Raw genomic sequence first — 26,858 nt, forward strand, 5'->3', positions numbered from 1 at the left:
GTTGTAATTGTACCAGTCTCCACCACTTCCTCTGGCAGCTCATTCCATACATGCACCACCCTCTGGAAGAAGTTGCCCTTTAGATCCTTTTTTATATATATTCCCTTCTCACCTTAAAGCTATGCCCTCTAGTTTTGAACACCTCCAACCTAGGGAAAAGACTTTGCCTATTTACTCTATCCATGCCCCTCATGACCTTAAACCTCTCAGGTCACCCTTCAGCCTCTGATGATCCAGGGAAAACATCCACAGCCTATTCACCCTTCCCTTATAGCTCAACCCTTCAAACTTGGAAATGTCCTTGTAAATCTTTTCTGAACCAGTTTAAGTTTCACAACATCATTCCTATAGGAGGTAGACAAGCATTGCATGCAATACTTTCTCCCATCTAATTTTATAATTAATGTTTCTCATCCCAGAAGTTACATTTGTACCTCTTCTCTATTCTCTTCAATGCATTCACATCCTTTCTGAAATAGAGGCTCTTATCCCATCACCAAGTCAGCCTGATTTACCTGTGCATTGAACTTGACACAAGTCATTCTTAGTGAACAGAACCTGACACCTCAGCTTAGCAATGCCAATCAGAGAGCTCCTTTTTGACCATGATGCAGAAATGTCTAAGGACTATGCTCATGTTCTCTTAAGTGCTCTTATTGGTCTTCCCTGTTATTAGCACTTCATCCAGATAAATGACAACCTGGGGTAAACATTGTAAAGTGTTCTCCATCTTCTGCTGGAGAAGGATACAGGCTGATACCCAAATGGCAGTCTCGTACTTTGGTACAAATCCTTGAATATTATAGCATAGCTGGGAATCTTCATAAGGGCAATTGCAGATATGCATGGTGCTTGTCCAGTTTTGTGAAGGTCAGCACCCCTTAACAGCTTTGTGTATGATTCGTCTATGCAAGGATTGGGAATTTATCCAGCTTTGAGAAGCAATTTACCATTTGCTTAAAATCCCCACAAAGGCAAACTGACCCATCTGCTTTACAATTGGAATGGCAAACCTGAGCAGGACTTGGACACCTTTTAATGGTAACATCCTGGGTGTGTTGCTGAACAGAGACCTTGGAGTGCAGGTTCATAGTTCCTTGAAAGTGGAGTTGCAGGTAGATAGAATAGTGAAGATGACGTTTGGTATACTTTATTGGTCAGAGCATTAAGTATAGGAGTTGGGAGGTCATGTTGCGACTGTACAGGACATTGGTTATCCCACTTGCATGCAATTCTGGTCTCCTTCCTTTCGGAAGGCTGTTGTGAAACTTGAAAGGGTTCAGAAAAGACTTACGGATGTTGCCAGAGTTGGAGGATTTGAGCTATAGAGAGGCTGAATAGACTGGGGCTATTTTCCCTGGAGCCTCGGAGGTTGAGGGGTGACCTTAAAGCTTATAAAATCATGAGGAGCATGGATAGAATAAATAGACAATGTCTTTTCCTTGAGGTGGAGTCCAGAATTAGAGGACATAGGTTCCTTTTAAATTTTCCCCTCTCTCCCTAAACCTAAGGGACAACGTTTTCAGAGGGTTGTGCAAGTATGGAATAAGCTGCCAGAGGAAGTGATGGAGGCTATTTAAACGACAGTATTTAAAAGGCATTTGGATGGGTTTGGAGGGAGGGCTCATGCCCGAAACGTCGATTCTCCTGCTCCTTGGATGCTGCCTGACCTGCTGCGCTTTTCCAGCAACACATTTTCAGCTTTGGAGGGATATGGCCAAGTACTGGCAAATGGGGACAAGATTAGGTTAGGATATCTGGTAATGGACAAGTTGGACTGAAGGGTCTGTTTCTGTGCTGTACATCTGACTCTATCATGGTGCTCATTCTTCCTGGTCAACATGAAAGGTGGTTTTGCTTCCTTTGGTCCCTTACATCTTCCTGAAAAACATTAGGTGTTTAATTATGACTTCACGCAGGCAGATATCTTCTAATAAAAATGTCAAACCAATCAAGGTGAATCTTTCTCAATCGATTTCACCCCATCAGGCTTGGGCCCAACCTTTTACAACAATCAGGATTGAACTAGCTGCTTCTGGTACCAGGCTACAATAGACTGTGTATCCCTAATCTGTAAAGGTTCCCTGGTATAGATAATCAGTCTAGCCAAGATCTTGGGAAAGCATAAGGGTTGGAGTCCAGAGCAAATCTTGAAGACTGGGTTTTGCATCACTAATACAACCATGCCTGTATCAACTTCTATTAGAACCAGGTGACCACTTATTGAGTTTTGATTGGTTCTAGTTTGGATGTTGCTAAGGAATTTAATTGTTCAAAGCTAGGTATTGGTGGACTTTCTAAAGGGTGCGCTCATCTGCATAACAGCCTATGAGCTCTTACTCAATTCAGGCCTACTGGCTCTTTTCCTGTCTGAGTCTGCATAACAGCAGCAACTACAATGGTTAACCAGCCCAGATCCTGACAAATGTTAATCAGTTGGCAGAGGCTTGGCTTTGTTATGGGGTTTTGCTGTGGGCTGACAGTCCTTCTGCTCAGGATATGTCTTGAGTGAGGCTATGCAATTGTCTTCACTCAAATGGTATCCCCGAGCTGTCTGAGGGTATCCACTTCCATCAGTATATGATGGAACTTGTATGCTCTTTTTGCCATGTCAAATGCCAAAGGCAGTTGTGCTTCAGCATGTAGGCATTTTTTGCATGGTTACATTAATCCTACATACCAAACTCTCAGCATCAAGGTTAAACCAAAATTGCATGCCTCTGCCAGTTGTAACCTCCTCAAATCCCAACACTGATTCCCCAAATTCTTGAACTTCCACGTAAAATTAATGTCTCAGAACTAGAGGATGCTTAAGGTTGTAATATTAACTAAATTGATTAACCCTTGAAAGGGTTTAGTATCTGCCCAGGAAACATTGGCTCCTAAGAACTGAAAAATCTGCACATCCACAAGCTGTCAGGGGAATTATTCACTTCTTTTCGTTTGCTCCTGTATAATTTGCCAGGAAAAAATAACATTCTTTCCACATACTGGGCCCAGTCTTTGATGGAAGGATCAAAACAGTCCAGCTTGCCAAATAATGGCATGATGTCAAATACTTACTCCAACTCCAAGATGACTGTTGCAAGTGAATTTCTTCAGGAGCCTATCTTTTTTTCTTGTCACCACTGAAATAACTCCAGAGGCCAGTATCCTGTCATGTCACCATTTATTTACCTGTGCACACTAAACAGGTCTGGTGTCCTCACTCACCGGAGTACTCTGACACTCTTAACAGTTGTCAGCCAGGGTTCCCTGATTGGACCTGTTAATATGCCCTAAATTGGGAGCTTGTAGTCTGAGGATCACCTTGTTACAATCACTACACTTGTTTGTACAACAATCTTCCAGCTGAGGTATAACTTGTGCCTTATACGTGTTCAACATAACCTTCTCATTACCCCTCTTAATAAAGCCTTAAAAATGGTGGCAGGACTCCTTTTTAATAATGACTCATGCACATTTTCATACCCTATACACCCTTGAATATAGCACCTTTTACTTTACACTGTATCTCCATTTTCTTTCTAGCAAAATATATCACCTTATGCTTCTGTGTTGAACTTCACTTCATAGAATCCCTACAGTGTAGAAAGGGACCCTTCAGACCAACAGTGTCTGTGTCAATCCTCTAAGAGTATCCCACTAAGACTTAGACCCCATCCTAACTGTGTAACCTTGCATTTACCATGGCTAACCCACCCATCTTGCATATCCCTGTACAATATTGGGCAATTTAACATGGGCAATCCACCGACCTGCACATTTTTGGACTGGGGGGAAATTGGAGCACAAGTAGGAAATTGGAGCACCTGGAGGAAACTCCCACAGACATGAGAAAACATGCAACTCCATACAGACAGTCACCCAAGGCTAGAACTGAACCTGGTGCTATGGAGCAGCAGTGTTAACCACTGAGCTACCATGCTGCCCTTCTGCCACCTATCAGCCCACTCTACCAACTTATTGATATCCTTTCAGTTTTACTGTCCTCCTAGTAATACTTACTATAAACTTATTTATTGTTCTCAGTTATTTTAAGTTTGTTTTTAGATTTATTTAGATAAAACAAGACTGTTGTGATACATTAACTTTCCTTTTTGTATTCCTTAAATGGCTAAAAAGATTTTAATGTTGAACTTTGCAGTTAAAATAAGAAACACTTGAGGCAGTTTGTTAATGACTGGTAGTTGAGACACTTAATATAATAACTTGTTACATAATTTTGGTGGCAGGTAATTTGGCTTTTCTGAAAAAAATTAAATGATCCTTTTTCAGTAGCTGTCCAGCAGTATTATCCATTGATCTTTTCATCCTAACTGCTCACATTAGTAAGGCCATATCACCTTACAGCTAATTGCTTCCATGAGCTCTACCATTATAATGTGAAAAACATTGTTGTGCCCCAAACACTCTAGTTGAGTAACAAAATGGCAGCCATCCATGTGTTCAACATACCTTCCAATAGATGATTATTCTTTTATGTTTGTTTGATTTAATTGGCTCACATGAACTCCACACATCTAAGACTCCGGCAGGCTCTACAAATTTTCATTAGGGAAGAAAAGTTATTCTCACTATTAAGCTATTGGTTGTCAGTAATATCATTTATTGATAACTATGTAGCATGTATGACCCAATTATGAAGTGCACACTATTCTCAAGTTCTTAATCATTTATAATTTAATGGCTAACTGAGCAACAAATCTGTGTGAACATTCATTAGGCTAACCAAAACTAATAAGTGTTTGAGAAAGAATCTTTCCTAAATGTTTTTAGATTAGATTACTTACAGCGTGGAAACAGGCTCTTCGGCCCAACAACTCCACACCAACCCTCCGAAGAGGAGCCCACCCAGACCCATTCCCCTACATTTATCTCTTCACCTAACACTATGGGCAATTTAGCATAGCCAATTCACCTGACCTGCACATTTTTTTGACTGTGGAAGGAAACCAGAGCACCCGGAGGAAACCCACGCAGACACGGGGAGAATGTGCAAACTCCACACAGACAGTTGCCTGAGGTGGGAATTGAACCCAGGTCTCTGGTGCTGTGAGGCAGCAGTGCTAACCACTGTGCCACCGTGCTGCCCATTTAGGATGAAATGTACCCATTGGCTAGAATGTTGGGGTCCCTGACAGTAGGTTCAAAAGTTAGGTGGCATTGCCATCTTGATTATTTGTAAGACCCAGGCCATGTTTTAGGTCCATCATGCAGCTGATTAATAGCTGTTGGGACTTCTGCTCCTTTAAAAGATGAGACTATCTCCAAGAGAACTGCTGGTCAATAGTTGGAGAACATGCAGTAATGGATACTTTCCTTGTGGCAAGCTAAGTGATATCAAGGTTTGATGAGATGAATCAGGCAAGCCCTAGCAATATATTGGAGAAGTTGGTAAGGGAGTATTGTTGTTGGGAAGACATTTTGACTAGCAGCCCCCCATGTTGCCTCAAACATGTGCCACAGTTCTCCAGGTAGCTTTCCAAATAGGAAATGGCCTATATATTGCTGGTAGAATGCCAGGCTGGTGGTAGAAGAACTTTAACTGGTGACTTAGTCATAGAGTTACTAAGGTGTACAGCACAGAAACAGATTCTTTGGTCCAACTCATCCATGCCAACCAGATATCCTAAATGAACCTAGTTCCATTTGCCAGCATTTGGCCCATATCCCTCCAAGCCTTTCCTATTCATATAGCCATCAGATGTCTTTTAAGTGTTGTTATTGTACCAGCCTCCACCATTTCCTCTGGCAGTTCATTGCATACACGCACCATCCTCTAATGAAATGGTTGCCCCTTAAATCTCCTCTTCTCCCCCAACACACATACCCAATTCATCTAGCAGAGCTTTGTTCAAGAAACAATACACATCCAATATATTTGATGTCACTGAACACAGAACAGTTTATTTCCAGTATTCTGCTGTTTAAATATGTCAGACTTGCACTCACCTGCTTCAGGTGTTTTGTTTATAAAAGAGTTGCTCCAGTCACTCCAATAGTTGTTGCTTTTTATGAGGTTGCAGCGGATCTGAAACTCATATTCCTTGAAAGGTACCCAGTTGTAAAAATGACCTGAATTTCCATTGATGCTAAAAGCGTTCTTAGCAACCTAAATTTGTTGATAGAAATATTTCTCTCATATAGACTCTTGCTTTCCTTTTCATTGCAAATTTTCTTAAAAACTGTTCTTTCAATCAAACTACAGTATTTGTAACACAAGCAACATGACAGCAAAATAGAACACAAAAGTATTTATCTTTTCAGGTGTAAATAGCCTTTAATGGTGGTCAAAATAACCTCGGGCACTGAAAACTTACTCAGTGAGAATTGGACTCCCGTTGCTTCTGCTTTTAAATATTGATGGAGATTTTAAAATATCAAAATATTGAAACTTTTTTACATTACATGATGTCTCATTTATCCCTGTCTCTTAATCACATAATTTTCCTTCTCTTTACTTTCTGTACATTGCTTGGCATTGACTAGTCCAGTTTCTATTTCCTGGTTCAGATTCCATCTGTTTCGGTAGTCTATAATCTGATTGGATTAGTAATTGCTAATTGCTTCTCCTGTTTTTAACAATCCTAGAACCCTTTTGCAAACAATGCACTATTTTGTTTTTCCCCAAATTGGAAATTCTAGTACAAAGCCTGCAAAATGCAAGCATGAAATAGATAATAGCTGCCTAATCTAGGCCACTAGCTTTTTCTAAATTGATGTGCTCCTAAAAATATAGAGATCTACTCATGCAATTTTTGTACATCTAAAAGCCCTACCTGAAAGCTCAATCAACATCATGAACAGAAGAGACTTAATTCCTTGCATGTGCAAACAGTGTTTGATACTAACCACACTGAAGAATATCAGAACGTAACCAGAATTTGTTTATTCTCAGAAAATCCATCATTTCTTCAATGCTTAGGCACAGAGTTGGACAGGATAGCTAATAGGAGACAGAGATAATTGATAGAGCTGTCATTGGTGAAACATTTTGAAATGTGAGGGTAGAAGCCTAAAGTAGATTCATGATGACTCTGGCACTATCAAAATCACTATGGAGCAGTGCATTGGCATTCTCAAGTCCCACTTGTGGTGCTTGAACAGATCGAAGCGAGTATTGCAGTATTGTCTAGAAAAGATTTCCTGAATTGCTCTGGTTAACATTAATTCTGTTTCTCTCTCCACAGATGTTGCCAGAATTTTGTCAGCATTTTCTGTTTTTGTTTTCAGAATTGTAGTATTTTACTCTATATTCTTTAATTTGATCATTTGGCCTTCTGAACACAAAAAAAAACAGAGGAAGAAGCTATCTACATTTCATGTACTCAAGATCCTTGTTTTTGAAACATAGTTAATCAAAAAATTGAACCTAGTCAGTACTTGGATTCTGGGATTCTGTAGCTCCTAATAACTGTTTATGCTGTGGCAGAGAGATTTTTCCTAGATCCACTTGTGCATTAGTGCTGTATGATTCATCAAGTGTTTGATGTGTGGGCTGCACGGTGGCTCAATTGTCAACACTGCTGCCTCACAAGCCAGTTTGAACGGGTTTTCTTCGGGTGCTCTGGTTTCCTATCACAGTCCAAAGATGTGCAGGCTAGATGGATTATCCATGGGAAATGCAGGGTTACAGACATAGGGTTGGGGAGTGGATTTGTGGGATGGTCTTCAGCAGGTTGGTATGGCCTGCTTCTGAACTGTAGGGATTCTATGATTCTATATGCTTCTCTTTCCTAATATTATCCATGACCCAAGTAACTGTGACTTCAATAAACAAAGAACTAGGACAGAATATGACTCTATGACTGCTTTGGGTAGAGAATGCCAGGTTGCTGGTCAGTTAGCTTTTTTTTTGTATGATGAACATAACTAAAGGAAAGAATGGAAACTTATCATAAGAAGGAGAACTAGTATAACAGAAGTATGATGAAGCAAATAACAGGACACCTTAAAAGTCATCAGAATGTCTAGACATTTTAATAAATACTCTATAACATTACCAATTTAAACCTGGCACCTCTCTGCCAATCTTCCAGTGTGTAGCAGAACCTGCTCTTTATGTCCATGTGAGGCCTCAGCTCTTTATTTCTAATTATGTATACTTTTGTAAAGTTCACAAATAGTTAGATGTGGAACATTTTAATTCCTAGCACTTTATCACTCGTGTCTGCTGAAATTGCCTCATGAAGCTATATTGAGATGCAGACAGTGACAACGCTTTAAGAGGTTATTTTGGCCTATTTTTTGTTTGAAGAGAGGTTTTAAGGCAGAGGTCCTGAGCAATCAACAAGAACCACAAGAGTAAATAGCTTATGAGACCTGGGATTTTGTTTAAAGTTGGATCAATAGAAGCAGGCTGTAGGGGTGGGGTCAAACTTCCACAGATCCAGGTTCTTTAGCTTCTAGCAGAAGCTGCTGGGGCTGTGAAAAAAAGCCACCATTTCTCTTTGCTACAGCTTATAACTGGAGTTCTCTCTCTCTCAGAACTGTCTTTTGATCTTTCCTCCTGGGTTAGAGAATTGTATGTCAATCTGTTTTCTGAATTTGCATTTTTCCAAGGGTGTTTTTATGGGATATTGCTATATTGGAACAGTTAATTAGTAATAGTTACTGTATCTATTGTTCTGTTAAGTTTTTCAATTGAGTTAAGTTATTCAAATTCCTTCTTTCTTTCATTGTATTTTAACTGTAATGGATGAATAAAGTGTGTTTTGATTTAAATCTGACCATTCGAATTGCATCTGGAATACAACACCTTACATTTACCTTTAAAATTAGAAAAACAAACTAGGGTCTAGGCTATCTTCTGAATAGTTTGAGGGAGTTTGGTTGTGCGCATAACAAGACGATACAGCAGGTTGTTCATTTTCCAGTCAAATATTGCAAGGAATGTGATATGTAGCAGAATCGTAGAAGATAAAGTATATGTGTGAGAGGGGCAGTGAGGGATTTTGCACTGATTCAAGGTCTCATAAATTTCTTTTATTTAATGCTGCCTGAATATTGCTGAGATACAGTTCCAGCAGTATCTCAGCATCTGCAATGGAACACACTATCAGGTGATAAGGTTAATTTCTATAGGTAAATGGGGTGATAGAGTTGGTAAATATGATGCAGAAGTGGTGTGTCTACCTCCTGGATTGGAAGTTCTGGGTTCAAGTCTCACCTGACCTGGAGGTGTGCCTTAACATGTCTAAATGGTTGATGAAAAATAACCTGGAGTTGGCACTGATTGCCAGTTTGCCCTTTCCCCAGACTGCATGCAAAACCATTTTTGGGCACATAATTCCCTAGACAGCAATCAACATTTGAATTCTGTCCTTTAGTTCTACCAATATCAACAGCATTGCAAGTTCTGAAACTTGGTGTCTTGGTTACTGCAAAATCATTAGCTGATGAGTGACCTTCTGTTATCACTTTTTCACTGTAAAATATAGCTTCAACTCTTAAGCTTTTTCTCTTCAAAGCCAGCTGCACTCAACCATTACATTACTGCAGCCTCCCTGGTTTCTATCACTATCAAAATTAAAAATCAAAAGTCCAACATATTAATCAATCGAAACCTGCATCCTTATTCTAAGTGATTCAAGACTTAACAGCCATCTAGGTTGTCTAATACATCACATCAGTAGTATGACACTTTGATCTTTTACTTATAAATTCTGTGTCCAATGTATCCTGCCCCATTAGCTACCTAATGAAGGAGCAGCGTTCCAAAAGCTTGTACTTTCAAATAAGCTTGTTGGATTATAACCTGGTGTTGTGTGATTTTTTAACTTTGCCCATCTCAGTCCAACACAGGCACCTCCACACCATGTCTATCAATAGAGGAGCTGCTTTCGCTGACATCCTGTCCTGTTGACCTCCTATGCAAAGAAAATATTATCAGATATCAACAGAATCACTTTGGTGAAATTCTTGCTGCCATTCACTAAAGATTCAAGGAAAATCCAAATGTATCACCAAGTTTTCAGGAGCAAAGTATGATGGAAATAAGAACCTCTTGCTACCTTTTTGTAGTTGAAGTGATAATCTTGCAATAATTCACCAAAGTACATTTTTTTAATATGAGATGAAGATAAAGTAGGAATGTTTAAAAGCATCAGCTTAAAAAGCACAGCAGCTGCTTGTAGGAAAGAAGTTAGTTACAGGCATCTTATATACACTAATGTAGCCACATTTTGCATTCTATTTATGAATTTTAGGAATAAATGTTCAGAGTCAGACTCAAGGGGTGGCTCTCAATATAAATGGAGTATGAGTTTGCATCAGAAAGGCAAGTTGAAACTCAATGAGTGTTAATTATGTCTTCATTAAAAACAATGCACACTTTATTAAACAACGCTTTGCAACAAATCTGGAACTTACCAGAGTCCAGGTAATATTAGGATCCGATATTATTCTGCATCTTATTTCAAACTGACATTCTGCATTTGTTGAGCTTCTCCAGTGAATAATGGTCTTGGGAACTGAATTATTTATAAATTCAACTTTAGTGATCATTGGAGCATCAGGCTTAACTATTTAAACAAAAAAAAAGTTTCAAATTGGCATGAGAATTAGAATAATATTTCTCAACATTTTTGCCTCATCCCTTAAAGATGGTGATGGGGAATTTCTAATAAGACTTTATTAAATGGTTATCATAATTTCAGAGGCAAATCAGAAACACATCTATTCAATATGCCAGGCCTGCTTCTCAGCCTACTGCTGAAGTTATAGTAGGCAATTGGAAAAAGCTCAGAGAAAGTGACAGTGAGTGACTTATACTGAATTCAGGCCAAAAATGGCCAAGACATTCTTCAGCTGAATCCTCCCTGCTCCCTCTGTTCTCTACTCCCAGGTAGGGGAGAATTATTAGCCCTGAATATTGAAAATTAATTGGAAGAAGCACTGAAGTGAGGGCAAGGGTACTAAAATTACATTTATGTATTGTAGATGCATCTGTCTATGACAGTATTGGTAGGAGTCGTCATCATACTACCATGAAGGCAAAGTTGCATCTTCGTATTCAAGATAACTTTCGTTGTGATATGGCATGACTACCATGCTAAATTGGATAGGTTTTGAACAAATTTATCAGCTCAAAACTGACCAGCCATGAGGTGCTGTGGCAATCTCAGTAGCAGAACTGTATTCAATCACTATGTGTGACCTCATGGTCCAGCATTTTTCCCACTCTACCATTTCCATCAAGCTGATTAACGGTTGAATTAATAGTGCAGGGGGACATGCCCAGAGCAGCATTAAGCATATCTTAAAATTGAGGTGTCAACCTGGTGAAGCTACTATACAAGATTACTTACATGCCAAACATCAGAATCAGTAGCAATAGACAGATTTAAGCAATCACACACAAATAAATAAGATCAAAATACTGTAATACTACGATATCCAGCAGAGACTAGTATTGGACAACAAACAGAAAGGGGAGTTTTCACAAACATCCCATTTTCATTGAAGACAGTACCCAGCTAAATGCAAACTGTAAGCATTTGCAAGCACCTTTAGCTTGAATGATCCACTTTGGCTTCTTTCTGAAGTCCCGAGCATCATAGATATCAGTCTTCAGCTAATATGATGCACGTGATATCAAGAAAAAGCCAATATCTACTGCAAAGATTACTATAAATGTTATGTGCTTTGAAAACATTTTGACACCAATAAAGAAGAATTCTGCTCCATAAATTCCAACAAGGAAAATCATCCAGGTAAGTCCTCCACAAAAAAAGCAGGACAAAACCAACCTGGCCAATTACTGCTTCATCAGTCAACATTCAAAAATCAATAAAATGGTGGAAAGGGTCATCAACAATACTATCAAGCAGAAGTCACTTTGCAAAAACCTGATCAGTGGAACTTAGTTTGGCTCTGCCAGGGCCACTCAATGTTTAAAATTCATTTATAGGACTTGGATGTTGCTGGCTGGCCAGCATTGAGATGCCATCCCTATTTGCCCTTGAGAAAGTGGTGGTGAGCTGCCTTCTGGAATCATTGCAGTTCATTGCTGTGGGTTGACCCACAATGCCAGTAGGGATTTTGACTCAACGACTGTGGAGGAACGGCAATATCTTTCAAGTCAGGATGGTGAGTGGCTTGGAGGGGAACTTGTAGATAATGGTGTTCCGAAGTTCATGACCTCATTACAGTGTGAGAAAATGATCTGCCACCTCCAATTTTGGTGTCATCTGCAAACTTACTGACTGTACCTCTTATGCCCGCATCCAAATCATTTATGTTGCAGGACATCTCTGCAGGAAATCCTCCAAGATTGTATCTTAGGCCCAACCATCTTTAGTTGTTTCTTCAATGATCTTCCTCTATCATCCTCATTGTCTATCAGAAGTGAGGATGTTCCTTGATGACTCCATAATGTTCAGCTCCATTCATGACTCCTCAGATATTGAAGCAGTCCACATCCATCCAAATGCAAGAAGACCCAGTCAATATCCAGATATGGGCTGACAAGTGCCAAGAGGTTCATTTCACACAAGTGCTATACAATGACCACTTCCAACAAGAGATATTCTAACCATTGTCCCTTGACATTCAATGGTGTTGTCATCACTGAAGCCCCCACTATCAACATCATGGGGGGTTATCATTGACCAGAAATTTAATGGACATAAAGATACCATGGGTGGGACAGCAGGTCAGGGGATAGAAATCCTACAATGGCTAATTTATTGCCTGACCAATGTTCCATTTGACTTTCTTTGCTACTGCGTGGACCTCTGAGATCTGAAGGGGAAGCCATTCTGATGGTCGAAGCATGCTGTTTGATAAGCACCCAGCTTAGAGGGGATGTTGTTTTTGACTCTTCAAAGCCTGTCCACTACCTACTAGGCTCAAGTCAGGAATGTAATGGTACTCCATACTAACCTGAATGAGTGCAACTCAATCAATACTCAAGAAGCTTGACACGCTCAGGATAAAACATCTCACTTGATTGACACCACATTCGTTCCCTTGACCACTGATGCAATATAAACCATCCACAAGATGTATTGCGGAAATTCAATCTTTAGATAGTACTTTCCAAACCCATGACCATCTAGAAGGGCAGCACATACATAGCAATACTACCACCACCTGAAAGTTTCCCTTCAAGTCACTCAACATCTTGGCATAGAAATATATCAATGTTTCTTCAGTGTCACTGGGTCAAAATTATAGAACTCCCTTCCTGACATTTTGGGGCTCACTACAGCAAAAGGATCAGTGGTTCAAGAAAGCCGTCACCTTCCCAAGGGCAATGACTGCTGGCCCAGCGAACAACACCGTTGTCCTATGAATAATTAGAAAGAAAGGCCCTAATCAAGCTGTTCCAATATAGCTACAGTGCTGGCATATGCCTGATGAAGTAGAAATAGAAAATTGACCTATTTTGTCCTATCCAAAAGAAGCAAGATAAATCCAACCCATTCATTTATTATTCTATTGAAATACATACTATCAATCTATGTTAGATCATCAGCAATGTTAATGGAAGGTGCTGCTAATATTGCTGTCACGCAGCACTTACTCGGTAATACTCTGCTCACTGGTCAGTTTGGGTCCTGTCAGGGCAAATAGTTCCTGATCTCTTTTCTGCCTTGATCAAGCCTTGTTAGGGATAAAAGAGGTGAATTCCAGAAATGGAGCAAGAGTGACTATTCTTGACATCAATGAAGCACTTGACTGACGAATGAAGAGACACTAACAAAGCTGGAGTCAATAGAAAGCAATGGGGAAACTTTCCACAGGTTGGAATCATATCTAGCACAAAGTTTGTGGTTGTTGGAGGTCAGTCATCTCAGTTCTAGAACATATAGAACATAGAACATAGAATATTACAGCGCAGTACAGGCCCTTCACCCCTTGATGTTGTGCCACCCTGTCATACTAATCTGAAGCCCATCCCACCTACACTATTCCATGTACATCCATATGCCTGTCCAATGATGACTTAAATGCACTTAAAGTTAGCGAATCTACTACCGTTGCAGGCAAAGCATTCCATACCCTTACTGCTCTTTGAGTAAAGAAATTACCTCTGCCATCTGTCTTATACCTATCTCCCCTCACTTTAAAGTTGTGTCACCTCGTGTTTGCCATCCCCATACTTGGAAAAAGGCTCTCCCTGCCCACCCTATCTAACCCTCTGATTATCTTGTATGTCTCTATTAAGTCACCTCTCAACCTTCTTCTCTCTAACGAGAACAGCCTCAAGGCCCTCAGCCTTTCCTCGTAAGACATTCCTTCCATACCAGGCAACATTCTAGTAAATCTCCTCTGCACCCTTTCCAAAGCTTCCACATCCTTCAAATAATGCGGTGACCAGAACTGTACACAATACTCCAAGTGTGGCTGTACCAGAGCTTTGTACACCTGCAGCATAACTTCCTGGTTCCGGAACTCAATCCCTCTATTAATAAAGGCCAAAACACTGTATGCCTTCTTAACAACCCTGTCAATCTGAATGGCAGCTTTCAGGGATATATCTCTGTGGGATTTCTTCCGGGTGGTATCCTCAGCCCAATCATCATCATCGGCTTCATCAATTAATTTTTCCTTCATCATAAGGTCACAAATAGGGATGTTTTCTGATGATTGCACAATGTCAACACCACTCTCAATTCATTCATTCTGAAACTGTCCAAGTCCATATGAATAAGACCTGGACAATATCCTGGGCTGATAAATAGCATAGCACCACACGAGTGACAAAAGTGACTATCTCCAACATTGACAGAATACAACCACTTGCCCTTGACGTTCAATGGCATTGCCATTGCCATTGTGAATCTCTTCTCAATGAATATCCTGGGGATTACCATTGACCAGAACTGAAATGGCCTGGCAGTAAAAATCTTGCAGTTAGAAAGTCTGATCAGAGGCTAGGAATTCTGAGGTAAATAACTCACTTTCTGACCCCCCAAACCATCTGTAAGCCAATGATCAGGAATGTGATATCCAGTTGTCTGGATGAGTGCAATCTCAACACTATCCAGGACAAAGTAGACAGCTTGATTCTTACCCCAATCCACAAATTTAAACATTCTGTTTCTCTACCACTGAATCACAGTGGCAACAGTGCCTCCATGGACAAATTGGCAGCTTCATGGAGATTCAGGTCCAGCATTGCATACCATCTACTAGAGGCACAATAGCAATTCACCAAGCCCGCTTTGACAATACTTTCTAAACCTGCAATCTCTACCACCCCAGAAGGACAAGGGCAGTTCATACATGGGGACACGATCCCATGAAAGATATTTTCTAAGCCACATGCCATTGCGACTTGAAGCTATATTTTAATTCCTTCATTGTTGCTGGGTCAAAGTCCTGGCATTCCAACAATACTCCCTTCATGGATTTCAGCTATTCATGAAGATGTTTTGCCACCACCTTCCATTGTCCAATTGGAGTTACCAATAAGTGCTGGCCTTGCCAGCGATGTCCCAGCATTTTCTAAAAACCCAACTTTCCTCTTGTTCTATGCTAGATACTAATTCCACATCCCCAGGTGGAATCAAAGACTGCTGCTGTGTTGGCAATTATGTCTGGTTTCATGATATGTTATTATGCCAAGTACAGATATGCAGAAACATTACCTGACCTATCCCATCCTAATATCAAAATTGTAGCAGGAGTACACCAGGCCTTTGAAGACTTCCATCCCCATTGTCTGTAAAATGTTGGAATTAAACACAAACTTGTCTGCCCTTCAACATGAACAAAAATATGTTTTCCCAGAAGAATTATGGATTTGTGATCAACTGTTGGGATTTCCTAATCTATATAAACTAGAATAAATGGTTGTTTCCTGAGCCATCAGAAGACTCCAGTCTAGAACCAAAAAGATCATGCACAATTGTAACTGGTAGAAATTGCAAAACTGTACCTATATCATGGAGTGAAAAAGTTAGACGCTTGGATGTTGCATTTCCTAGTGCATTCGTAGCTTGTATCCAAACTCTGTATATGGAAGCTTTCTGAAGATGATTTCCAGGGACTGTGACACTGTTTGAACTGAAGTTTGTTGGAAATATCTGTTCTTTACCTGTCCCTTCACTGTAAGGATAAAATAAATAAATCAAATCTCATAATACAGCACTGTGAGAATCAAAAACATTTTTATTATAAATATAATTAGAAGGAAACCTCTTTCCTTCTAATGAATGTAAAAAATCTACAACAGTCCTATAATATAAAACTAATAATCCTTACAATTCTGCAACTTGGGATCCATTGTATGAAGGACAATTTGTGATGATAGCTGCCTTTATGGAAAACTTGACAATTGCAAAGGACAGCCAGGTCCAGCAGTCTAAAAGTCTGATGGCTATGTCGATAGACCTGGACTCCATCACTTTAGGTGACGAGGGATTACTCACTGCAGATGTTCTTCCCTCACTAGGTAACAGAGTGGTGCCACTATACACCTAGTCATTTGAGGATCAGCACACAGACCCCCAGACATTTTCTCTCAAAGTGCTGCAGATATGGCTGGGTCCCCCATCCTACCTGCCATCTTCAGCCCTGTGCAAATTCAAGCTGAGGACAGTTCAGTTGTCTGTGGGCAGGACACACTCAGCATATCTCACCCATCTAGACACGAATGCCACCAAGCTCACCCAATCAAATCTCTAAGGCCAATGGGGAGACTTTAGGGCAGTTTCCTCCACCCCAGCTGTAATTCAGCTAATTGATGTTCGGTTGTTCTCTATATGTTTGCTTTCTTCATCAGCAATGCATGCAACCAACATTGTTGGTGCAGAGCCCAGTCATCCTTGGTGCTACATAATGTTTATTTATGCCAATTTATGAAGTGAGCATCTCTTGCACCACATGCAGGTTATGGATATATGTTAGATTGCTAATTTGAGAACTAGGATCAACATGTTTATGCTAGTGTATCACAGGCATTAGTGTGATTGATTCCTGATGCTGCATGTGGTGAGGAGTGTTTGGGACCAGGAATTGGACTTCAGACAGTGGGTTAAAGCCTAACGTTCACATTGTACTGCTCGCAGGTGTCTTTCTGCTCCAGTATATGGGTGTCTATGTCATGCTGTTGCCTTTTGAAGGGATTCACAATACTGGAAACTGAAGCCCTTCCCTCACAGAATGAAACAATTACCCCAATTACTCTAGGTGGAATCACAGCCATTTTCATCTTCAATGCACACTTGTTATTTACAGCATGATGGAAGACATTAGCAGTTGCTTCTCAAGCAGTGAGTTTCAGGCTCAGCTTCTTAATATCAATGAACACCCAAAATAAACATACCTTTTTTGGTAGACCTGCAAATCAATCCCAAAGGCTTTGAACTTCTCCAAGTTCCCATGCAACCAATGTGTTTAAACCTTTCTTTGCCCACTTTACTACCTGCCCCCCCCCCCGGAGGAGTAAGCAGCATATGTCTGACTTTCAGATCGAGAATGCATTAATTTTCTATCCGGGGGTGGGGAAATAGGAAACTGCATATTTAGGATGCAAGATGAAGTAGTACTAATGTTAATGCATGCCAATAAGGGTCTTGCTGCTCATTTGCAAGAATCTCATTTCACGATCCAACACATAGTTGGAAAATGTGACCTTTTGATCTTGACATAGAAAGGTCCTCTCTGGTAAAATACGTAGACTATAAGGAGGAGGAGCACTTTTTAAAGAGGACACAGAAATGAACACAATGGAAGAAGAGTGCAACATCATGTTGAGCTCAAAATTTATTGAGCTGGGGTAATAAGGGGATGAAACTAAAGCATTTGCCAAAGACAGATTGTTCATAATCAGAGAGGGGGATGATCAGAGGGTACAGGAGAAAGTGAGGACTACAGATGCTGGAGATCAGAGCTGAAAATGTGTTGCTGGAAAAGCGCAGCAGGTTAGGCAGCATCCAAGGAACTTGGAGAAGTTCCTGAAGAAGGGCTTATGCCCGAAACGTCGATTCTTGGATGCTGCCTGACCTGCTTTGCTTTTCCAGCAACACATTTTCAGATCAGAGGGTACAGTTAATATTCAGCATGAAGTGAGATTAGAGAGAGTTAGAGATCAAAGGGCATGGAAAGCAAGAAGGTTCTGAACGGTGTTGATAACCATGAGCTGTAGAAGCCTGTGATTTTTCACACTTGCTGTGGTGGAAAATAACTTTTGTTAAAGTATTAGATAATGAAGTGCAACTGCAGAACAGTACAACCATTAAACAGAGAAGTTTAAAAATCACACAACACCAGGTTTTAGTCTAACAGATTTATTTGGAAGTACTAGTCTTCAGAGCACTGCTCCTTCATCAGGTAACTAGTGGGGCAGGATCATAAGATGCAGAATTTATTGCAAAAGATCACAATGTCATGCAATTAAAACAATATATTGAACCAACCTAGATTGCTGTTAAGTCTTTCATCTTTTAGAATGGGTTGCTGGTTTTGGTTCATTAATATGTAAATCCCAGAACTTCTTTTGAGTCACAATCTTGAGATAACTTAAGGTTTTATTAAAAAAAGATGACATCTCAGTTCAGACAATGCATTAAAGGTGTGAGGTTAGAGTCTGTCTGTATCCCAATCTTGAGTCAGACGAAGGTGAGGACTGCAGGTGCTGGAGATTGGAGTCGAGGGTGTGGTGCTGGAAAAGCACAGCAGGTCAAGCAGCATTCAAGGAGCAGGAGTTGACGTTTCGGGCAAAACCTCTGATCAAGTTTCCTGATGTAGAGCTTTTGCCTGAAACGTCGAATCTCCTGCTCTTTGGAGGCTGCCTAATCTGCTGTGCTTCTCCAGCACCACAGTCCTGGTTCTATTTCCAAAGTAGGAATTTATAAAATGTTATATGGATTGACTATGTACATTGATTGCTTGCAGGTTGTGAGGTTTTTGAGCAAAAATTGAATGTATCTGCAAATATAATTCTGCAAGTGCAAATTAACTCCATAGACTTATACGTGTGCATGTGACGGGGGGTGTTGGGAGGGAGAGAGAGAAAGAGAGTGCGTGTGAGTGAGTGAATGCGCATAAGAGACTGTGTGCGTGCTTCGTAGAGTGTGTGCATGAGTGTGACGGAGTATAAGCCCGTGAGCAGGTGTTTACATGGGTGTGAATGTGGGGGGTGTATATATGCATGTCGGAGAGAGAACGTGTTTATGAGAGAGGGTCTGTGTGAGTAAGGTAAGAATATGTGTGCGTGTGTGTGAGAGTGTATAATGTACACAAGCACACATACACACACACACTCTTACATATTCACACAGTCACACAGGCCCTCTCTCATACATAAGCTCTCTCAGACACATACACATGCTCTCTCTCAAATATGTGTATGAGAGAGGGTCTGTGTGAGTGTGTGAGTTGTAAGACTGTGTGTGTGTGTGTGTGTATAGTGTACATAAGAACGTGTGTACACACACGCACACATACTTTTACATACTCTCACACTCACGCAGACCCTCTCTCATACACATTCTCTCTCTCAGACACACACACATACATCTCCTATGCACACTCTCTCACAGGCTTATACTCCGTCACACTCATGTACACACATACACAAAAACACACACTGTCATGCGCACTCACACACATACACTCACTCTGTGTCCCTCACATGTACACAAACACACACATTTAAGTGTATGGGGTGAACTTGTATTTGCAGACAATTCTATTTTGCTCAAAAGGTGCACAACATGCAGGCAGTCAAAGCAGGCAGTCAATCCATGTGACATTTTATAAATTCCTATTTTGGAAATAGAACCAGTCTGACTCAAGATTGGAATACAGACAGACTCTAACCTCACACCTTTAATATATTGTCTGAGCTGAGATATCACATTTTTTATATAAAACCTTAAGTTATCTCAAAAATGTGACTTAAAAGAAGTTCTGGGTTTACATATTAATGAACTGAAACCTGCAACCCATTCTAAAAGACTTAACAGCAATCTAGGTTCTTTCAATATATTCTTTTAATTACATGATGCTGTGATCTTTTGCAATACATTCTGTGTCTTATGATCCTGACCCACTAGTTACCTGATGAAGGAGCAGTGCTCTGAAAGCTAGTACTTCCAAATAAAACTGTTTGGTGTTGTGTGATTTTTAATTTTGTCCACCCCCAGTCCAACATCGGCACTTCCACATCATAAGTAGAGTAAGTTGGCGCTACTGAAAGGAGAGACTGAGAATGTATACATTGTGCGTGGATCTCAGGATGCAGCATGAACAGCAATCTGAGAAATGCTGAATGTAAATCTCACCATCTGTAATGGTGAGCATATTTGAGACATTCTGGATGGAATTTCAATTGAAATCCAAATTGAACATGCACAAAACAAAGATACCAGCAGAGAAAGAAGATGTAACAGTGACAGCAAATTTTGGTAGGATTTAACACAAAAAAGGAATAGAAAACAATAAAGGAGAACAAAGTAGAAATTACAAATAGAAACTTTGTCGAAGAGAAGAGCAGAATTTCTTCAAGGTCATATTCCATATAGAGAAATGGCAGTGAATTGAATACTAATACAGAAGAAATACATGGTGGATGATGGAAATCTGAAATAAAAACAAAAACTGTTTGAATACTTAAGAGGTCTAGCAGCATCTATGGATAGAAACAGAATTAGCAGGTTGAATCAGTGTATTTCTTTTGTCTGAACATGTGGGCTTTACTTGTGCATGACATGAGGTACCTCAAGAGACAACTACATTAATCAGCCAGGTTTATAATACAGATTGAAATTATCTGTTGTTATAATAACTTGTGTGTGAAATACAACTCTGTGGAATACTAATCCTAATCATGTCATTAGTCATTATAGATTAAAAATGGCCTTTTGTGAAGAAAAAAACTAATCACAGATGATCTTAAGAGTCTCACCTTTGCGCTACAATTCACAAGTACAATCCAAGATCTTATAGGTTTCACAGTGCTGATTCCCTCTCACTTTGAACTGTAATTATTCGCCAACATGTAAGTATATGCAATGCTCCCTTTCTTGGGCGATGTAGGGGTTTTGGAGACAAGGTATCAATAATCATGCAACACTTACAATCTCCTACTGTATTTGCACAACATATCTTGTGCTGCATGAATTGGAATAAGGTCCCTATATCAAGGTTCAGGTAGAGATGTTCCATGAGCCTCCTTGTTGGAATCCTCCATGTCCCACTGTATGGAGGAGTATACTAAACTATCAGGGCTGGTGCCTTCCCAGATTAGTTACTGGGATTCAAGAGTTATCTTTGCATCCATAGCTGATGCCTTTATTTCATTACTCCTGACTGAGGGTGAGCACTCTGGGAGAGTCTTGTGCACAGTTGATACAGTGTGCCCCACAATCCTATCATGCACAACTGCAGCAGGCAAAGAAGGGATGAAATGGATGCTGAAGACCTGTGACAGAAGCAGCAATCTTCCAAGGAGGAAGATGAGGATACCAAGCAGGAAGAAAATCACCCTCAACATGATAGAGCACTTCACCATCAGGCACAACAAGCCAGATAGGACTTAATTTATAGCCAGTTCCTGTAGATGTAGATCACCTATTGATTGTAGATGTATTACTGTTTGAAAGGCAAGGAGTACCTGTCTGATCCCAAGAAGCAAAAGCACCATGGGAGGCTTACTTGTACAGGAAGGCAGGAATAAGAGAGGAGTAATTCTGAGATAGAATTTGTTAGCTAGAGGAATGAACATGTCTTTCTGTGGCCATAGATGTGACTCCAGAATGGCATGTTGTCTCCCTGGTACCAGGGTCAATGATATTGGAGTGGCTGCAGGAATGCGCGCAGGCAGAGGATTAGATTAGATTACTTACAGTGTGGAAACAGGCCCTTCGGCCCAACAAGTCCACACTAACCCGCTGAAGCGTAACCCACCCAGACCCATTCTCCTACATTTACCCCTTCACCTAACACTACGGGCAATTTAGCATAGCCAATTCACCTGACCTGCACATTTTTTTGACTGTGGAAGGAAACCAGAGCACCCGGAGGAAACCCACGCAGACACGGGGAGAATGTGCAAACTTCACACAGAGAGTCACCTGAGGTGGGAATTGAACCCGGGTCTCTGGCGCTGCGAGGCAGCAGTGCTAACCACTGTGCCACCGTGCCACCCATACGGTGCGCCATGCTGGTACCAATGACTTGGGTAGGAAGGGGGGGGGTTGCGTGGGGCGAGGTCCTGAAAGCTGATTTCAGGGAGCTAGGAAGGAGATTAAAAGCAGGACCTCCAAAGCAGTGGTACCAGAATTATTTGCAGTCCCCCATCCTAGTGAGTGTAAAAATAAGAGAACTGGGTGATTGAACATGTGGCTGGAAGGGAGGACATCAAATTTCTGGCGCAGGTAGAACCTGTAGAATGGCTGCAATTCTATCAAGACTGGAACTAACATTCTTATAAGGAGATGGCACTGCTGGGGAGGGTTTGAGGAAACAACTGGTAAAAGAATATTGAAAGTTGGAAGCAAAAGTAAACAGGTGAAGTTTAAGCAAACATCAGATAGGATCAGCATAATGTATAAAAAAGCTAAATTCAAAGCACTCCATCTGAATGAACATAAGATTTACAAAAACAAATGAATGTACAAATTGAGATAAATGGATATGAGTTAGTTGCCTTTATGGAGTATAAAAGCAAAAAAAAGCTGAAAATCTGAAGCAACACACAAAATACTGGCGAAACTCAGTAGGTTTGGTAGAAGCTGTGGAGAGGGAAACAGAATTAACATTTCAAGTTCAGTCAGAAAAAATGCAAGCAACTGGAAGGTAAGGATCATTCCTAAGGATAGAGCGGAGGAGTCTCAGAGTGAATACTCAGTCTGCGTTTGGTATCACCAACATAAAGGAGAACGCATTTTGAGCAGAAAATAATTTAGAACCCGATTACATCCTTTGATCATTTTTACACACCCTCACCCCTGGTCCTGTCAAGACATGGGTTCCTTTTAGCCCAGCCTACCCATTGTCTCCTGCACTTAGCTCTCAATATCACTTATTCAGCTTCTTTTCTGACCTGGCTTACAATCACCTATCTCCTGTCTGCCCGCCCTTTCAAATATATCTCTCTCTCAGCTTTGCCTCTTCAAACCCCTCCCCTCATACCAATCTTCAACATAACTATGACATTTTCTTAACTGCTATCAGTTCTGATGAAGAGTGACTGGATTCAAAACATTAACTTTGTTTTCTCTCCGCAGATGCTGTGTTTCTCCAGCAACTTCTACTTTCATTTCACATCTCCAGCACCTGCAGTTCTTTGTTTTATTGTTGAAAGTTTGAGGTGCCACCTAGATTGACAGGCTGAGCTGGCAATTTACTTGGCAAACGGTTAACTGTGTTGCCTTCTGCCCTCACCTAAATAAAAAATTTCTGCCACCATACTGAATGGGCTGAGTTAGTGGGTTTTTGACTGAAGGTGCAGGCTGTACTTGTAAATGATGTGAGGCCCTTCAAAGGGCAACTGCATCAGTCAAACACTTGCACCAATCAGGCATTTACACGGTACAGAGTGCAAACCTAGGATTATAATCATAGAACTCTGCATGTGAACCCCCTGCAGTGTATAATTATAGTGAAGACACATCCTGGCCCCAAGCAATCTTCACCACATCATTGGTTAATAAAAGTTGATCATTGTCATCTGTGAAGTTGAAGTAATCAAAGGTGATCCACGGCCACAATTCACAAAGACAATTAATTGTCTCAGAGGGTACACAAGGGAGTCCAGCTGATTTCCTTTGATTTTGAATTAAATACTTGGCAACCAACATTTCCTCTAAGTTGCAGCCACTCTGAGGTTCTGTATATACCAATTGTTATGCTTTCACAATTCTAAGCATTGACGTCTGGTTTTGGAAGTCACTGCCACATATGCTACATATGAACCTTGAAGGCCTACATACTGGAAAAAATAATTAGAGGGAATGTTGTTCAGAACATGGTTTTATATGAAACGTTGCCTTTCATGTGTGATGTGAGTGTGAGGAGAACAAGGATTCAGAAACTCTACCAAACCAACAATCTCCTATTACATGGCTCATGCTGCATACTTCAGAATACATTCTGCTATGTCAAAGGGCAATGTAGAGGCATTCCAAGGTCATCTTCATCTGAGTCCTCCATATCCCACTGTTTCATGGACTATATTGAACTATTATTTGTAAGTACTATGAATGTTCACTGATCACATGATGAAGAACCTGTTCTGTTTTTAGTATTCTCCACGCACATTTATTGGAACTATTATCAATAGATGCAGCCATATGTATTCATCACTCTGGCCATGTAAATGAGGGGCAGAGAAACTGAGGAGAAGGAGATGAGCCAAACAGTCCAGGATCAATAGCAACCTCCATGGACAAGGATGCCAAGGAGTTACAGGAGGTCCGGTGTCCACTGTTCTCTATGCCACATTCTCTAGATGAGTGAAGTGTACTGTGGCTGTGGTCTGAGGACACCATCACAGAAAAATAACATCTGCTGGAAAAGGAATGGTCACCTGAAGGGGTATGTCACCATCAAAGTGACAATATGCTTTTTGTTGCAATTGGCACTTCCAAGGATCCTCTGGAGATCTGTGTGTGAACTCTCAATCATTAGCCTACAAATGCATCAAGACTGTATATGATACATTCATCCTCCTTCCTTGTGACAAAGTCAGTGCAGTGCCAAGGCAAGTAAACTTTGCCAATAAGGCTGGCTTTCCCCAGTACAGACTTCTAAAGACTACATGCACATATTAGGTTGTGAATACCATAAAATAAATTTACTCACATCACTGATAGATGGTCAACATATAGGTCATCTGCGATTATCGGTATTGTAAGACCATAGGAGCAGAAATTAGGCCATTCAGCCCATCAAGTCTGTTCTGCCATTTGATCATGACTGATAGGCTTTTTCAACTCCATTTTCCTGCTTTCTCATTGTAACCTTTGATCTCCTTGGCAATCAAGAACTTATCTATCTCTGTCTTAAATATATTAATTGAATTGGCCTCCACAGCCCTCTGTGGCAATGAATTCCACAGGTTCACCACTCTGGCTAAAAATGTTTCTCTGTATCTTCATTCCAAAGCATCTTCCTTTTACTCGAATGCTGTGTCTTCGGATCCTTGTCTCTTCCCACCAATGGAAACTCTCCTTTAAGTTCACTTTGTCCAGGCTATTCAGTATTCTGCATGTTTCAATCAGATCCCCCCTCATCCTTCTAAACTCCATTAAGTATAGTCCCAGAGTCCTCAAATATTGCTCATATTGTCAAGCCTTTCATTTCTGCAATCATTCTTGTGAACCTCCTCTGGACCTGCTCTAGGGCCAATACATTTTTCCTGAGGTATGGGGCCCAAAATTGCTCACAAAACTCCAAATGCGGTCCAACCAGAGCCTTATAAAACCTCAGAAATACATCCTTGCTTTTATGTTCTAATCCTCTCGAGATGAATGACAATATTATAATGGCCTTCCTAATTACTGACTCAGCCTGCATGTTTACCTTAAGAGAATCCTGAAGTACGACTCTCAAGTCTCTTCGTACTCCAGATTTCTGAATTTTCTCTCAATTTAGAAAATTGTCTATTCTTCTTACAAAAATGCATGACCTCACGCTTTCCTACATTGTATTTCATCTGCTACTTCTTGGCTCACTCTCCTAACCTGTCCAAATCTTTCTGCAGCCTCCCTGCCTCCTCAAAACTACCTGCCTCTCCACCTATCTTATATCATCTGCAAACTTAGCCAGAATGCCCTCAGTTCCTTCATCCAGATCATTAACATATAAAGTGAAAGGTTAGGTCTTTGCCAGACACACTGGGAGTTGTCATGATGCCTATATACTTTAACTGCCAGGTTCCTGCTTAACTTTGAAGAACTAGATGCCTTATCAGGCTGGCTGCTGGGATATGATGGCTGTCCCCTGCAAACATTGTTACTTCTTTTTTTGTAATCCCCTCACTGAGGCCAAGCACAAATACAATACAGCAATTCTTCCATCCAGGTCATCGTGGAGTAAATTATAGTCCTCCTGAAGCTGAGGTTGTGAAGCCTGGATCAAGCTGGGGGCCATTCAGCATACTGTACTGCATTATCTTTGCATGCTGTGTTCTGCACAACTAGAACGTGAAAAGAGAGGATGTGTTGAATGCAGAAGAGCTGGGAAAGCAGCAGCAGTTTTCAGAGGAGGAAGAAGAGAACAGTGAGCAAGAGGAACATCGCCTTGACCATTATTGAGTGGTGTGGAACATCAGGCGACAAGCCAGATAGGATTTCATTAACTTGCACTTTGAATAAATGTGAGCTGGGTGAAGTCATCATTCATTGACCTTAAACTCGTTGTTGCTCATATGGAAAGCAATCCCTGTTTATTCCCATAAGCAAATACAGCTTTTTGTTTTGTTGTTCTTAAGATTTTGCTTCTCCTATTTATTGAATGAAATGTTTAAATTGTCTTGAAGGCTTTCTAGTATGTGAAGCTCACATTGTCATTGCCCATTGTTATCACTTGGTGTGGGGTAAAGAGTAACAGCCCTTCAAAAAGAGTTTTGAGATGGTTTAGTGCTCAGGACAGTATTCTCTGTTGTGGCAATTACAAAGTCAGTCAATCAGACAAGTCATGATGTTAAGTGATACATTTACAAATGTGATACTGTATTTGCAATGAAGTGTCACTTCTGCCACAATGTATCCTCAGAAGCTTTTTTCTCATTGTCCTCCCATTATGTGTGCTGTACTGCGAACAGCAATTCCTGCCTCTCAGCATTTGACCTGATGCACAGCTGGGCTTTAAATATGGAATTGGTGTGGCAAATTCTAGATCAGGAGTGGGCAATCATTTTACATTGAAAGGCCACATGTTATTTAACCAAGATC

The 26,858-nt window shown here is 40.6% G+C and overlaps 1 protein-coding gene across 4 annotated transcripts in view; it reads right to left on the reverse strand.

Annotated features, from left to right (window-relative positions):
* Positions 1-26,858, reverse strand: part of LOC122554410 (interleukin-12 receptor subunit beta-2-like) — a 140,523-nt gene that overhangs the window by 83,278 nt on the left and 30,387 nt on the right. For 3 of the 4 annotated variants that reach the window (XM_087990671.1, XM_087990669.1, XM_087990672.1), the window contains 4 exons: positions 15,893-16,062; positions 10,375-10,526; positions 5,956-6,115; positions 4,459-4,541 (listed from right to left, as the gene is read on the reverse strand). In XM_087990671.1, the coding sequence (XP_087846797.1) occupies positions 4,459-4,541; positions 5,956-6,115; positions 10,375-10,526; positions 15,893-16,062 (565 nt within the window). The remainder of the gene's footprint in view (positions 1-4,458; positions 4,542-5,955; positions 6,116-10,374; positions 10,527-15,892; positions 16,063-26,858) is intronic. The other variant, XM_087990670.1, reaches the window with a different exon arrangement.

The sequence above is a fragment of the Chiloscyllium plagiosum genome, unplaced genomic scaffold (assembly GCF_037043375.1).
Source record: "Chiloscyllium plagiosum isolate Xiang-an unplaced genomic scaffold, Cpla_swu_hap1 HiC_scaffold_9, whole genome shotgun sequence".
Taxonomy (NCBI): domain Eukaryota; kingdom Metazoa; phylum Chordata; class Chondrichthyes; order Orectolobiformes; family Hemiscylliidae; genus Chiloscyllium; species Chiloscyllium plagiosum.